We start from the raw sequence: 16310 nt of genomic DNA, 5'->3' as shown, positions 1-16310 counted from the left end.
AGGATAATTACTAGATTGCTTTGTAAAGGTCTTATGCTAAATAGGAATACAGTTGACCCTTGATCAACACAGATTTGAACTGCAAGGGCCTGCTTATATGCAAATTTTTTCAATAGTAAATACTACAGTACTGTAGGATCCAAGGTTGTTTGAATCCTTGGATATGGAAGGCCGACTGTGAAATTATACTCTGATTTTCGACTGTGCCCCAGTCGGTGCCCCTACCCCCCACGTTGTTCAAGGGTCAACTGTAATTATCAGGAGGGCTGAAATTCTAGGAGAGATGGGCCACACATCTGTTTTAAAATATTTAGCAACGATGGTTCTCCTCTTCAGTCTGTATGGTTTACATTGGCAGATTATTCCAGTCCACTTTGGGATTTCATAACTTCATCTTTAAAATGGTGGATGAGTTATACGCTGGAACCCCATTAAATTAAACTATAAATAGATGCAGTTGGAGCTGCTCCAGTTGAAGCAGGGCTGGAGCTTAGAGCCCCCTCTCCCTTCTTGGCAGTTCCCACAGCATCCCTGCAGGAACACAGAGCTCCATGGAAGGCTGATGGAAACCCTCAGCCTGATTCACCTCTGGGAGGACCTTCCTGCTGGGGAATTCCATGTTCTGTTCCTTTGTGGTTCTCAGCCACAGTTTGTATAACAATTCTCACTTTGACTATATTTAATTTGTTCCCCACTCTCCTACTGTAGGATGGGGTTGAGGGAAATGAGGTAGGATTCAGGATTTGGTAAATTTGTTCATTAGCAGCTAGCTGCTTAAGAAACCTGCTAGAGGGACTTCCCTGGTAGCACAGCGGTTAAGAATCTGCCTGCCAATGCAGGGGACACGGGTTTGATCCCTGGTCCAGGAAGATCCCACATGCTGCGGAGCAACTAAGCCCGTGCGCCACAACAACTGAGCCTGCGCTCTAGAGCCCGCAAGCCACAACTACTGAGCCTGTGTGCCACAATTACTGAAGCTCGTGCACCTAGAGCTTGTGCTCTGCAACGAGAAGCCACCGCAATGAGAAGCCTGCACACCGCAACGAAGAGCAGCCCCCGCTCACCGCAACTAGAGAAAGCCCGTGCAGCCAAAAATAAAATTAATTAATCAATTTTTTAAAAAAGGAAACGTGCTAGAAAAAACTAGAAACTTACAGGCCATATTGGGACAGGGTGTATCAATTGTTTGAATATGGCTTAATTTTTTTGTACAGGAAATTAAGGAAATTATATGCTAGATTGGTTTATAATATGTTAGACCATCGTTTCAATAATGGTCGTATAAAGTAATCTTTCCTTTAAAACTGCAAATGTCCATTCGCTTTGTTTATTACCAATCTTGGAACAAATTATTCACAGACTAGTTATCATCCTTAGATACTTTCATGCAATCATAGCTCATTATACCATTTTCTAAATTAATAAAAGAATGTTTTTCAATCTTTTCTAAGTATGAATACTTGTTCTTTTCACTCTGTCCTTTCCACTTGGATCCTTTTTAAAGTCACTATTACCCAAGAGTGAAAAAAAATACTGGCCAAATTGTTTTCAATTTCCAAGCATCGTTTTTTTGAAATAATGAGATCTTGTTTCTGTCTGAATCATTGAGACCTGCTCTGCATATGTTGGGAGGTGAGGACGGGTGTGGGTAGATAGGGGAGTGGACATCATTCATGTCCAGAGCAAAGAGTTCATGTTCTGGAAAATAAAGTAATACAAATAAGTTATGGTGGGAAATAGAAGGCAATAAATATTTAATGAAAGCATTTGTTCCTAACCCAGTAGGCAAAGGAGAATTATTGTAATTTCTTATACGAGGGTCTGACGTAGTAGAAATGGAAGCAGCAATGGAGGAAAACTGTAATAGTAGGATTTGGACTGTGTTATCTCAGCCTTAACAATACACACAGAAGGAACATTGACCAGAGTATTCTACGTGTTAGGAAATCTACCTTCCAGAGAAAAAGTAACAAAAGAGAAGTAAAGTAAGTTTACTTGGTTTACAAGCAACAGTGGATAGCTAAGTAGCTTAAGAGGAGGGGATATACTGGAACGATGTTGGAGGTTCACAGGATCAGTGTGAAGCTGGAGGAAAGGGCCTGCCAAGAGGCAGGGACCAAGGATGCAGAGAGGTCAGCAGCAGTAACTGAGCAGTGGTCTGTTCACGCTCATGATCTGGTGAGCACGGGGCCGCACTACCTCAAATCTCCCCCTTCCATCTTCATTGCACTCTGTCAACAGATTAAAAGAATTGAGGTAAATTTGGCACATTTGGCACTGATAGAGTCTTTGAGAGAAGCCATCCTGTGTTTGCCTTGTCTTCCCTGATAGGGCCTCTTCCCTAACCTGCCCACATAGGGGAGAGTTCATGCACCAGAGGAAACTATGCTTCTAGTAGGAAATGAAGGTGGATGCTGGCAATCAAAATATGAGAAATAGGGACTTCCCTGGCGGTCCAGTGGTTAGGACTCCGCGTCTCCACTGCCGAGACCTGGGGTCGATCCCTGGGAGGGGAACTAAGATCCCACAAGCCGCGTGGCTCGGCCAAAAGAAAGAAAGAAAGAATCATAATTCACATTTTTTTAAAAAAGATATGAGAAATAGCCATTCCAGGCAGGCTCTAAGAAACACGTCTCTTACATTAATATCAGATAATCCTATAAGGAAAAAAGGGAGGGACATCCCAAGATAACAGTGCCCTACATAGGAAATTCTAAGATTATTATCCCAGTTTAAAATTGCCATTTGTGGGAAGAAATGTCACAAAGGACACATTCTTGCAAAATGACTGAGACCTATTCAGTTCACATTGGGAAGTCTAACGTGTAGAGCGAGCTGACTGTAGAGTCATCAGAGAGATTCATCAGCCAAACAAGGAGCTGAAAAAGAAAGGGAAGGTCCTTCATAGAAATTTAATGAAGGGCAAAGGAAAGTCAAAGCTGCTTAATGCCTATCTTGTTTCAGCCTTCTAGACCTTGAAAAGTGACCTCCAAATTAAATTTAAAAGGGCAAAACAAAGATGGTTAGAATGAAAATAAAGATCCAGTATAGGTGAATAGATAACAAAAGAGTGTCTACCTATTTCTTAAAGAACTGAAATCTTCAGCATAGATAAATTACATGCCACAACACTGAAGACACTTGGAGATGTGATCAAAAAAACACTGTCAGTAATTTCTTAGAAAGTTGGTTGGAGAAATGTCCGAAGTAATGAGTTGGGCAAATGCTCTCTAGATTCATGAAAAGAGTAAGATAACAGATTATGGAACTCCTCTTGGTGCAAAATCCTCAAGTGAATTATTAAACAGATGATTTGTGGGCATTAGACAAGAAAACTGCCACGTAGCATGGATGTGTGGAGATAAGTGAGGGTGAAGCAGTGGGAAGAGGTGGAGTCGGAAAACGTGGGCTCACGTATTCGTCTTGTAACTAAACAGCTGTGTGGACGTGAGCAAATCACTTAACTCCTTTGAGCTGCAGTATATTTATCTGGGAAATAGGCTATGGAACTAGATGTTCTTTAACGGGCAGTTTAGCCACAAAGAATCTATCAGCTCCATATGTACCGAATTTACCTCAATTCTTTTAATCAGGCTGCCATTTATTAAAGAACATTCCTGTACTGGATGCTTATGTCATTTTATTGGTCCTATGACAGGTGGGTATTATTAATCCCTTTTTACAGATGATGAATTGGAAGTTCATATAAGTGATATATGATATTTGTCTTTCTCTGACTTAACTTCATGCACTATGACAATCTCTAGGTCCATCCATACTGCTGCAAATGGCATTATTTTGTTCTTTTTTAATACAGTGTTTTCTTAATGCTTCCACTCAAAATAGAAAGAACAAGCAGTGTTTGAGCTGGGAAATTTTCTTCAAAATCCATGTTGGGGCTCTTGGTTCTGGCCTTTCCCTAGTCCATTGAGATTCTCTTTTGTTCCTTGCTAAGGGATGCATCATTAAAGTAATCCTCTCAACAAACTCATGGAAGACAGGAAATTTGGAAAGAGCACACTGGTTTCTGATGTTACAAGTGTTTGTTTTGTAAACAATAAAATAATGCTCACATAATTATGCTTAAGGTAAATGTGCTTTCAATTTTAAGATGCTATGGAAGGTTCTTTATATCATGTTTAAGTTATTCATCCATTCAACAAAGAAGCAGTAGGTGCTTGATCCACAGCTACTGAGGGCCAGGAATTTCCCTGGGAGTTTTATCTGGGGAAACAAACACAAATAAATAAATGGCATTGTCCTTGCTCAGAGGAAGTTGAGAAGAAACCAGTAAGGGCGACAAAGGTGCTACTCTGGAGGGCACATGGAGACCACAGTAGTCAGTTCTATCTGAAAATGGTGGTGGCCTTCAAAGGTTTCCAAAAGAAGATGACTTCTGAGTCAAGTCCTAGAAAATGGGTCCACGGTTAGATAGTGGGGATAGGGTGCCAATCCAGGGTGACAGCATCCAGGCGTGGAGCAGCACAATGTATTCCGGGAAATGGGAACTGAAAGCAACTCTGTAAATTCCTCAGTAGAGGACTTGGGCATGAAGAACACGGACAGAAATGTCAGAGAAGACAGACAGGCAAGTGAGAGTGTAGAGAAACTCGGGGACCATTTTAAGGCACTTGGGCTTTATCTTTTAGGCACGTTTTAACATTCAAAACGTAGTTCAGGAAGACGATTCCAGCAGCAATCTTGAGGGTAGTGAAGGAGTGGAGGTGAGAATGTGTGAGGAAACCATTGCACTGCTCCAGGGCACAGGTGATGGGGTGCATTGAACATAAGGAGTCTTTATGGTTAGAGAATTAAGCACAGATGTATTGGGCTTTGCCGAGTTGTATTCTGATGATTTTGACGTTTTCGCAGGTATGGTCTGGCTGGTGGCAGTCATCCCCCATGTGGCATGTGCAACGACTTGAGGTAGATTCGGGGCCGGGATTGGTAATCACACTATTGAAATGTCTTCCTTCCCCTCTTAATTATAATCATTTTCCTTCCTGCAAGAGTGTTACAGCAAATTTGTATGACCTCAGTTATTTCACTGGAGGTTTTTCAAGTGGAATAAAATAATTTGCTTTAAGATTTTTTTCCTCTGCTTTATCCAGATCGTATATCGTTAAGACTGTAATGCTTAAAATAAAATGTACCAGGGACACATTCTACATTTTCCTGCCAGCGGAACATGCCTTTCCTAGTGTTCTTCAGGGTCTTGTTGTGTTTTAAGAGTTCAATGCTCGCGCTAGACTTTTATTTTTAAGACACATGAAACATTTGTAACCTCTTATCTACTTATTGGTTGATTCTCCTTCATAAGGCGTTTCTCACCTGCCTGCCTGTTCATCGACAAATTGAAATCTGAACTGGAACATGCAAAAGGATGTTCCAACCTCTCTGGTTCCCCAGCATCTTTGTCAGATGGGCCCAGGCTTCTGGTGATTCACAGTGAAGGAAGCACCACACCATTTTTGCTGACCCGGTCTCTCCACTGGGGTGTACTTGAATGCGTCCTGCCTGGAAGATCTAGCATGGACAGTAGTCTTGAAGGACACCAGGGGGTTGCTCACATACCCTCTAAGATAATTTTTTAAACTACGTGTCTTTTGTACCTTTTAAATTGACATAAGCAAATGTGAAACTTTACTGGGCACTAAGTGTCCACTGGCAAGGGTATGAAATGAGCCCTCAGGCAAGGGTACATTTAAAAAGTGGCTTGACGTTTGATGCAACTGGTATATCGAATGAGCTGGACTCCACAGGTAAGAATAGAAGGCAGTTTTATTCTATCCCTTGCCACCTACAAAAATGCAGTCTTCCCGTCCTCTGATGAAATGTGGTGGATGAAGCCTTGAGCGGGCCCTGTAACTCTTGCGGTCATTCGGAGAATAAATTTCCTCTGGTCACTTTCAGTCATAAGAACAGTGACTGGTCACTGAATAGAGTTAGTTCCCTTATCAAACTGTCTAGTCCAGTGTCACAATCACATAAGTCCATACCCTCAATCAATTTAAAACATCTCCCTTCCCCCAGTTTGAGCCATTTTTAGGCCTAGAATCCTACAGTATGCAGAGGGGATACGATCCCCTTATTCTGCATATGACCGCTCCCCACGACTGATTCTTTACTTCCTGGGTTTCTCACAAATAACAACCCTGAGGCTTCCAACGGCTACTCCCTTTAGCCAGCTGCTAGTGAAGACCTTTCAGCTTCCACACACAACTGGACGTGACCAGCTCCTTTCTCTGAGGTTGCCCTTATCTCCAGCAGGAAACCCACACCAATGAAGCCCTTTTATAAATGACCCAACCCAGTTCCCATGTGGGGTCCATTTCTGACCCATAGAACACAAGGAGATGTGCCCATTTTTTTAAATAAAATTATGTTATCATAGGCTCTAAAGATATTTTAAATATATAAATCATTTCATTTGTAGAAAATGCATAAAATCTAATTGGCAAAGCCAGTCCTCTCTGTCAGACAGATCAGCCAAATCAGATTTGCTTTCTGTCAAGGAAAAGTACGATTTCATTTTGCAAATCAAATAAATGTATTAACGTGCTTTCCCACGGCCACCTTCTCACTCCTAAGTTCTATCAGCTAGAGTGCAAGCATGCAGAAAGCCTTACTTCCTCACTTGGATGAAATGAAGCACCACTAACTCCACCATTTCCACGGATGTTCTCTTTGCTTTGCTCTCACTGGCTCTCTCTCCGGAGTGATGTACTTGACAGCTTTCAGGGAATGGAAGCAATGAGGTGGTTCGGTTAAAGCTGCCCCATTACTTCTGCCCCTTCACTGTACAGAAAATGGGAATTCACAACATGTCATCCCCTGTCAAAACACCTTTTTTCTAATGCCGAGTTTGCCCCTGAAGAGAAATACAGGGAGAAGCACGAAGCCCCATCATGGATTTATGGGGCCTCGACCAAGGCGGCTTCACGGACATCAAATAGCGTGAACCGCGTCTTGCTTTGGTGGGCCCATAGTGAGACTGGGGTTGGGTGAGAGATATGACTTGTGAAAACTGAAAGAAGGATGATTATGAAAGAGGAACTGAGAACGTAGACTCAGCATGACACTTCAACCCCAGGCATTCTCTTTGGCAGTGGAGTTTTAGGGAAGTATGTGTTTGGAAATAGAAGATCCGAGATTGGTTGCCATGAAACCACCTGAGCGTGCCCTCAGAAGGTCTTTGCTTGTCCCCAGGGGAAAGTGCGCCTGTTCAGAGACTGTCAGTCTCGCCTTGCGCTTTAGAATGTGTCAATACGTGGCCCCCACGGTTGTTGGCCCGGTGGACTCTGCCTACATGGAGTCAGAATGAGTTTCACCATAATATCCTCTTCTCAGAGAGTGTGGACCTTGAGATTATTGTTCAACAAGTGTTTTCATTCTTAGTTGTATTTGAAAAATAACACCTAGATCCGAACTTGAATGTTCATACTTTTGATAACTATACCAGAAAGCTTGTTTCCCCCATTCAACCGACTTTGAAGATTGGTAAAAATCCTCTGGGAATGGAGGCAGAGATATGTCTTAAGACCTAAGTATTCTTCATCTGGAAAGCTCCAGAGTGACTCAAACTACAACCGTTTCCATAAATTCTCTAACTTTAATTCCTATTACCCAGATATGTGACTTTTGAATATGCTTTAAGTGTTTGGTTTGTCCCTTATTAGAATTTTCTATTACTGTTCATATTTTTTAAACATCTTTATTGGAGTATAATTGCTTTACAATGGTGTGTTAGTTTCTGTATTAATATTGTTATTATTAATTTTTTGAACTCATGAGATCAGTCTGTTAGAAATAGTATTAATAAACAGAAATTGCCTTTCTGTAAAATATATAGCTCAAAGGCTTATAAATTGGGTCTGAATATTCATACATTGGCAATAGTTTGAATCCCAGTTTCTCATTCATCTCAGAATCTACACGCTACCACTTGCCTCTCTAAAATCTTTGCAAGCAACCTGATCATTGCAATCTGAAATAGCAGTAACAAAATACAGACTTGCAGTACGCATTCAATTGGAAGAAGTCTGATGCTGTGTCAGAATTGGTCTCTTCAACAACTGAGGGAGCAAAATAATGTAACAGTAAATTAGCTGGCATGCTAGTACAAAGTATTCTTTTCATACATACTTTGGTCATTGTAGAGTTCTTTCTTTCACCCAACTAAAAACTTAACGACTATCGTGTAAAAAGATGAGAAAGGTTTTTAAAAAGTAAACAGGCTATGGACCTCAATTCCATCTAAAATAAAAAAGAAAATATGAAACTCTTAAGAATTTAAGCGGTGGAGTGGGAAAAAACCACACCTCCCAACAAAAGAACAATGAAAATTGTGTCTCATTTGAAACATGTACCCACGGTAAATATGTAAGTATCTGAAAGATGCTGCATTACAGTAGTACTTGGCTGCTTTGTGTTCTTTTGATGCTGCCTCTGGCTCTTCTAAATGAATTATGTTTATTTTAAAGATTAAGTGTAACTTCTTAAAGGAAAAAGAACACATCTGCTGCTTGGAAGAGTGGACCAGCCCTGAGCACCAGAAAATCTATACTACCTTCATCCTTGTCATCATCTTCCTCCTGCCTCTTATGGTGATGCTTATCCTGTACAGTAAGATCGGCTATGAACTCTGGATGAAGAAAAGAGTGGAGGATGGCTCAGTGCTTCAAACTACTCATGGAAAAGAAATCTCAAAAATTGCCAGGTCTGTTTAATGGAATATTCACCTCTGTTTAAAATATTTTTAGTTTGACATATATACACAAATTATGTATAAAATAGATAACTAATAATATAAGAATAATAAGAAGAACCTGCTGTATTAAAAAATATATATTTTTTAATTAGTTGTGCTGGAAGAGACCGTTGCCAGAGATCTCGGAATTCCTGGGTAATTTAGTCAAAGGGTCATTTGTAATTCACGTTTAGCACATGGACTGACTTTAAACTTTTGAGATTTTACGTATGGCAGGAAGAAAGAGTAAGATTACCAGCTCCCAAATCAAAGGAGAAGCCACTGTTATAATTAGTCACTCGGAATTTTTAAAATCGTTATATTTTCTTCGGCATGTCAGCGTGACGCAGTAGGAATTGCTGTGGCGCTCTCCTCTCTCAGCAACTCCCCGCCAGCCTCATGATGTGAATAAGTCTCCTTACTCCCAAGGCCCCTGCTTTCCTCATGTGTACCAGGAAGCATGATAATATCCATCCTTACTTCCTCCCGCCCAAGGACGATGCTAAAAAATGTGAGATGATACGTATGAAAATCCTTTGGAAATGAGAGTATGTTATTTATTTAAAATTATTATTATTGATATATTTTATTTTGACCTAAAAGCTTTACTTTCTGATCATATTGATTAATAGAAATTTAAAAACACAATTTACTGCTATGATACTCATGGGCCATATGGTTTATTTTATAATCGACACTGAATGGCTATTAAAAACAAAATCTTAGGGGCTCCCCTGGTGGCGCAGTGGTTAAGAATCCGCCTGCCAGTGCAGGGAACGCGGGTTCGAGCCCTGGTCCCGGAAGGTCCCACATGCCGCGGAGCAGCTAGGCCTGTGCGCCACAACTACGGAGCCTGCGCTCTAGAGCCCCCGAGCCACAACTACTGAAGCCCGCGCGCCTAGAGCCCGTGCTCCACAACAAGAGAAGCCACTGCAATGAAAAAGCCTGAGCACCTCAAGGAAGAGTAGCCCGGCTCACAGCAGCTAGAGAAAGCCCGCGCGCAGCAACAAAGAGCCAACACAGCCAAAAATAAATAAATAAAATAAATAAATTTAAAAAAAAACAAAAAACCCCCCAAATCTTAGAAGTCTAGTGGTTCGATGAAATTTATCATTTCTACACGTGTACAGCGACCTCTAGTGTCCAGTTTATATAAAGAACTCCTCCCTCTCGACGTGCAGGGTGCTGGACTGTTCAGCGCCTTGGGACATACTGCTGATTTGGCTCTCTCACTTCCTCAGAAGAAAGGACTACTATGCTGAGATAATAAATAATGAATATGACTCGTTGTAAACTTGAAAATGTGTAAATCTCTTGCAGACATTAATCTCCTTTACAGGACTAATGGAGAAAACTCCGTTTGAATCCCTGATTAATCATATTACTTAGTTATGTAACGGAGGATTACCGTTTAATTCTGTCCTGAGGGCTTCCCATATTTTTCTATCACAGGCATAAGTGTTCTTCGACATAAAATGGATAAGAGCTTTGACACTGAAGTTAGACTGCTTACGTTTAAATCCAAACTAGCCTTTATAGTTTAAATCTTCTGCTAGCCATCTGACTTTGCAAGTTACTTAACCTTCTCTGTGCCTCAGTTTCTGCACCCGTCAAATGGCTTTTTGGGAAGATTGAGGACATAATCCATGCCAAGCATCTAGCACGGGGCTAGACGCACAATGAGCACATATCTTTAGAATGTTCACATTATGAGAAATATAGGGATGTGGGTAATAGAAGTGGGAAAAGATGAAGAACAGTTCATAATCTGTCAGGAGCTTCATTGACATTTGAAAAATATCACTGAGAGGTCTAGACTTTAATTTTAATAGCTTTGCTGTCAGCTTGACACATCTGCCAAGGAGAAGTTAACTAATGCAATATATCCCTGTGGGTCCAGGAAGAAGAAGTGAGCTGTTGTTAGGATGGTGGCAGTGGTGGCTCTCTTTGCTGTGTGCTGGGCACCTTTCCACGTTGTTCGCACGATGACTGAATACAGTGAGTGTTTGTCATTCTCATTTGATGGAAGTTCTAGTTCATTTCCTGCTAGAATGGAAAATGAATCATTGAAATATGTTGCCATTCCCTTGGGTAATCAAATATCAAACATTTCATAGGTTTCTTTCATGTTTTCAAGATCACTAGATCGTTATGTGGCAGGTAATTATGTATGAGTATCATCAAAGCTTTAATAATTTTAATAATTACAAAAGGTAAAGAACAGCTTTTGAGAGTCATCTCCCACGCTATTCCTTGTGTTCTCCCGAAGCCATTTAAACATTGGGAGAGGGGTGACATCCTGTAAGTGTTCTCCATTTAGAACCCTCACTTGAACCACATGAATTTAATAACACCTAGGATTTCAGCCAGACCCTTAATGTATTCTCTCTGATAATCTGAGCCTTAACATGGTTCTCAGATGATTGTGTTTCTACAACACAAGTGGGCATCTGATGAGTAACTGAGGCTTCCAGTTTACAAGAAGCTTGAAATCAGACTGAAATGCAATAAACCCTCTAATCTGTGCTGGGCACTGGGCTGTGCTTGTAAGCCTAGATCGTCTAAGAAGGAGGACTCTTCACAAAGGTGGTTTTTCTTCAGACATCAGATGGCTCTCCGCAAAATGGTCTTGAGAATTTTTCACACCTTAAACCACTCGTACAATGTAAGTATTTGATAAAGACAGAAGATAAACAGAAACGTTATTTTATAGCCATTAAACAAATATCCATTCTAAAGCGTTACTTTTTATTTCAGGCAATTTTGAAAAGGAATATGATGAGGTTACAGTCAAGATGATTTTTGCTGTGGTTCAAATGATTGGATTTTCCAATTCCACCTGTAATCCAATTGTTTATGCACTTATGAATGAAAACTTCAAAAAGAATTTTTTATCTGCAGTTTATTATTGCATAGTAAAAGAAACCTTTTCCCCAGCACAAAGGCACAGAAATTCAGGAATTACGATGATGCAGAAGAAAGCAAAGTTTTCCCAGAAAGAGAACCCAGTAGAGGAGACCAAAGGAGAAGCATTCAGTGATGGCGACATTGAAGTCAAGTTGTGTGAACAACCGGAGCAGAAAAAACATCTCAAACGACATCTTGCCCTCTTTGATTCTGAACTTTCTGAGATTTCTGCTTTAGGCAGTGGGCATTAATGATAACAATGTCTTCATAATTAATGCCATTCATGGCTTAATCTGAAGAGAAAATTATTTTGAGCAAAGGTCAAAGACTTGTTATTTATCTTGCAGTTTTTCCGCCAGACTTGTTATTTATCTAGCAGTTTTTCCGCCATGCAGTCAATGTAATGTGGCTTTCTATTTATTGCTAAGATGGATGAGAAAATAGCTTAACAATTATATCATTTTTCTGGAGTAAGTTTAATAGTTGAACACTATAGTGTAATTTTTAGCGTACCGTTGAAGCTTGGTGATATGTCTCTTGCAAAAGAGGTCTCTCCAATAAAGTCAAAGGCATTGGAGAAGCAGCAAAATGACAGATGGCTGAGATTTAGAGGCAGATGCCTGGGTTTCAGTTTCTTACCCATCACCATTGCTGTGATGATTGACAAGTCACTTAACCTCTTTATGCCTCTTTTCCTTCCCGTGTAAACTGGGGTGGTATCTCCTACTTCACGAAGTTGCTGCCCGAACAAAATGAGACAGGAGTGGGAAAGCACTCTGTACTCCAAAGCACCCCAAGTTCGAGTGCTTTTTTATTGTAGTTCTTCATGTCTCAGCACCCACCCTCTTTCTGTTCCCTTTTCCTTTCTGAGACTTGGCCTCAACCCTGTTCAGCTTTCCACTTGTGCCTATTTTGTAACTGCTTTCTCTAATCAAAAGAGGAACGTTTCTGGGATCCTCATTTATAAGTTGACTCTAATATATTTAGGCCAATCTAACTATATCAAATATTTATATTTTTAAGGCTTTTATTTTCACTGGTGGGATGAAAGACTTTTTGTTATGTAAAAGGGCTTTTAGGTGTAGTCAGTGAGAGAGAATCAACTCCAAGCCCGTGAAATTTTATCATGCCCAAAACTGACCCCCCAAGGGCTCTGGGTCAGGAAGAACCATAACGTTCCTCACCTGTATTCCTTACCTAATTCTCCCTTACACTCAACCCCTCTCCTTTTAGTATTTTCCTCTTACTCCCAAATGTCATCGTTCCAGTGGTCACCACCACCGTGCCCTGTTGCTTCCCCTTCAATATCTGAGCTTCTCAAAGTCCCGTCGTCACAGCCTCATGGCCAATGTGTTTCTTCTGCTTCCAATTTTCCAACACTTATTCTTCCAGCCAGGTATTAGAAAGGAAGAGAAGCTCAAGAATTCTCAGGGTATTTCACTTGTACAGCTTTCAGGTTTGTGTACCAGAGAACTCAGGCCATTGGGATCTTTCAAGATATAGACATTTAATTTTATATGTGTGTTAATGTGAGCATGGATTTGCAAACAAAAAAAGATGAAACAGTGTGTGGTACTAGGGGAAAATGTCAATATGACACAGGAAAATTAACAAAATCAAGAGAGGAAAACTGATTATTTGGTTTATGTTGAAATGGACTCATCGTGGGTTATTTATGTATGCTGTCCTCCTGTTATACCTGTAGCAGAACAGTGGTTATCATTAAATCATTAAACCATTAAAAATGAATCATATTCACTGATTTTTGGTTCTCCTTATTTGTCAGATATTCATATGACTCTTCCTAAATTTGATGTACACATGCTCCAAATATGGCAATGAATAATGGATAAATCAACACTATTCCTGACTGTTTAATTATTAAGATTAGAGTTTTAAAATAATCTTAAATGTTGCAGAGCTTGATCTAAAGCATTTAGATATTAGATAGTAATTTAAATATTTACTGTAAAATTTCCAGACATCCTGTGAAGGCTTTTCTTTTCTTTCTTTTTTTCCCCTCACATTGCATTAATGTTGCTTCAGAAACAAAAATAGTTACAGCTCACTTTTTTTGTCTTTTAAACCTAGAATCCTTTTGCTCTGTTATAAAAGTTTGGAAGCAAAATATGGTCCAGTCCATTACTGAGAAATGCCCTACCGTTAGCCAGAGAAGCTGAGTCCAGTCTGGCGTGAGTCCTGATGATGGTGTAACATAATTTATGACTCCATCCAGAGTTTGCCTTGGATTTGCAAAAGGAGGCCTGGTTATGGCTTTTCTTTCTAATTTCCCTGACTTCACAGTCCCCTGAGTCTCTTAAACCCCTTTGTCCTCCATCCAAGGACCTGCTCTTTTCCCCTTTTTTCCCTGCCCTAAGAGGTCACTCATTTTACTCCATCTGGTTTCCCCTTATCTGGTGCCTGGAGTGAGAACTGAAAAGGTCTCTTTGGATCCAGGAGATACAGTTGAAGAAAGGTATAGAAAACTATCCTTCCATTTATCAGCATTTGGGTAAAATGTCTATGAAATCAGTGAAAAGATATGTATCACTGTTCAAACCCATAAGTCCTTTGTTTCATTTTGGAACATTACGCCAAAAAGAGCTCTATGTGTTGGCCAATGTGGCAACATAATTCAAAAGGGAGAGGAAAAACTTTCAAATGGTTCCAAAACAATTGGATATCCAAGTACCAAAATAGGACCTTGATCTTCACACTATACATAAAAATTAACTCATAATGCATCATAGACTTAAATATAAAAGCTAAATCTATAAAACTTCTAGAATAAAACATAGAAGAAAATCTTTGTACCCCAGATTAGGGGAGGTAAAGATTTCATAAACGGGGCACTAAAAAAGAAGAAGCCTAAAAGAAAGAAGTGATAAAATGAACTCCCTCAAGAACAGAAACCTGTGCGTGAATGTTCATAGCAGCTTAATTCAAAATAACCAAAAACTGGAAACAACCCAAATGTTTATCAACTAGTGAATGAATAAACAAATTTCGGTAAAGCTATCCAATGAATATAACTCATCAATAAAAAGGAATTACCTACTAGTACATGTAATAACAAGAATCAATTTCAAAAGTGTTATGCTAAGTGAAAGAAGCCAGGAAGGAAAGAATGTATATTCTATGACTCCATTTACATGAAATTCCAGAAAAGACAAACTATAGGGCTAGAAAACAAGCAAGTGGTTGCTAGGGGCTAGCTAAACTTAGGCAATTGACTGCAAAGGACCTGAGTGACTTTTTTGGATGATAGAAATATTCCATATCTTGATTCTGGTCGGTTACTTGACTTTATACATTTGTCAAAATTTATTGACTTGTATACTTTAAAAGGATCAATTTATTGTATGAAAATTATACTTCAATTTTTAAAAATACATAAGGGAATTTCATTTTGCAGTGCAAAAATGCCAGATCCTTATATTGGTTCCTTGACTGGGAGCACAAGATCCGCTAGCGTAGGAAAAGCCCGGTGGAAGCTTTTGAAACTGCCTCCCCTCTCCCCACCCGCAGCAGCATCCAAGAGAGTAAGTCAAAAACTCTATTGCTTCCCAGGATGAACATCAAAGATTAGTCCCACTCTCAAAGATTTAAATGATGCAGCATAGGTACCCATCATATCCCTATTTAATTTACCAATCAGACCCCTGCAAAAGCTGGCCAGATCTTAATGAATGACAGTGGACTAACACAAATTAGGTCATAACTCCAAGCGCTGTTACTGTGCTGGGTGTAGTATCTTTACTAGAGCAGATTATCACAGCCTCTGGTCCACTTCGTGCAACTATGGATCAGGCAAACGCATTGTTTTCAACGCCCACTTAAAAAGAGAATCAGCAGCAGTTTACATTCACACGAGATAGACGACAATATACATTCCACTGCTTTAACCAAGATTGCGTTAATTTGCCTATTACTTCACAGTATAGTCCAAAGGGACATGACCAGTCTGGATATTCCATGGAAGATCATTTTGGTCCATTATATTTATCACATTATATTAGATCTGAAAAGCAGAAAGAATTGGCAAGGACTCTGCTTTCGTAATCACATATGTTCCGGAGGGTGGGAAGTAACAGCGATAAGGCTTAAAAAGATTTGGAGGCTGCCACATTGGTGAAGTTTTTAGGGGTTCTTATGTTCTGGGAAATTTCAAGACATAGCTTTCCAAGTAATTTATGGGTCTTTGTACCTTGAACATCCTACCACTAACAAAGAAGTACAGTACTTGGTAGACCTCTTTGGGTTTCAGAGGCGTATATTCTCCTCTAGCAAATATTGTTTTGACCCATTTATCGGCAAAATGGTAGGCTGCTAGTTTTGAGTGGGTCCCAGAGCAAGAAGGGGCTCTGCAACCGGTCTAGGCTACATACAAGCAGGTTACATACCTGGTCCCTTGGACCATATGACCCAAAAGATCCAATAGTCTAGGTTGCAGTATAAGAGATTCGGTCACCTGGATCATATGCCCCTTAAAATCCCACAGTAGTAGAAGTATGTGTGTTAGATAGAGATGTCATGTGGCCCTCTGGCATATTGCAATTAAGAGTTGCTGTGCATACCCCTGGATTTCTGGAGCAAGCCCGTGTCATCTGTTCACTGTCGAAATGTAGCTCCAGACCAAGTGTCATACCATCCA

At 40.1% G+C, this 16310-nt stretch overlaps 1 protein-coding gene across 1 annotated transcript in view; it reads left to right on the top strand.

Annotated features, from left to right (window-relative positions):
* Nucleotides 1–13307, top strand: part of QRFPR (pyroglutamylated RFamide peptide receptor) — a gene marked incomplete at its 5' end in the record, with an annotated part of 30184 nt that extends 16877 nt beyond the window's left edge. The window contains 5 exon segments of the mRNA XM_028492569.2: nucleotides 4873–4926; nucleotides 6807–7004; nucleotides 8468–8719; nucleotides 10650–10747; nucleotides 11507–13307. Of these exon segments, the coding sequence (XP_028348370.2) occupies nucleotides 4873–4926; nucleotides 6807–7004; nucleotides 8468–8719; nucleotides 10650–10747; nucleotides 11507–11907 (1003 nt within the window).
* Nucleotides 13308–16310: the final 3003 nt, after the last annotated feature.

This window comes from Physeter macrocephalus, chromosome 7 (assembly GCF_002837175.3).
Source record: "Physeter macrocephalus isolate SW-GA chromosome 7, ASM283717v5, whole genome shotgun sequence".
Taxonomy (NCBI): Eukaryota; Metazoa; Chordata; class Mammalia; order Artiodactyla; family Physeteridae; genus Physeter; species Physeter macrocephalus.
Note: the sequence above shows the minus strand (reverse complement) of the source record. Positions and strands in the feature narration are given on the sequence as shown.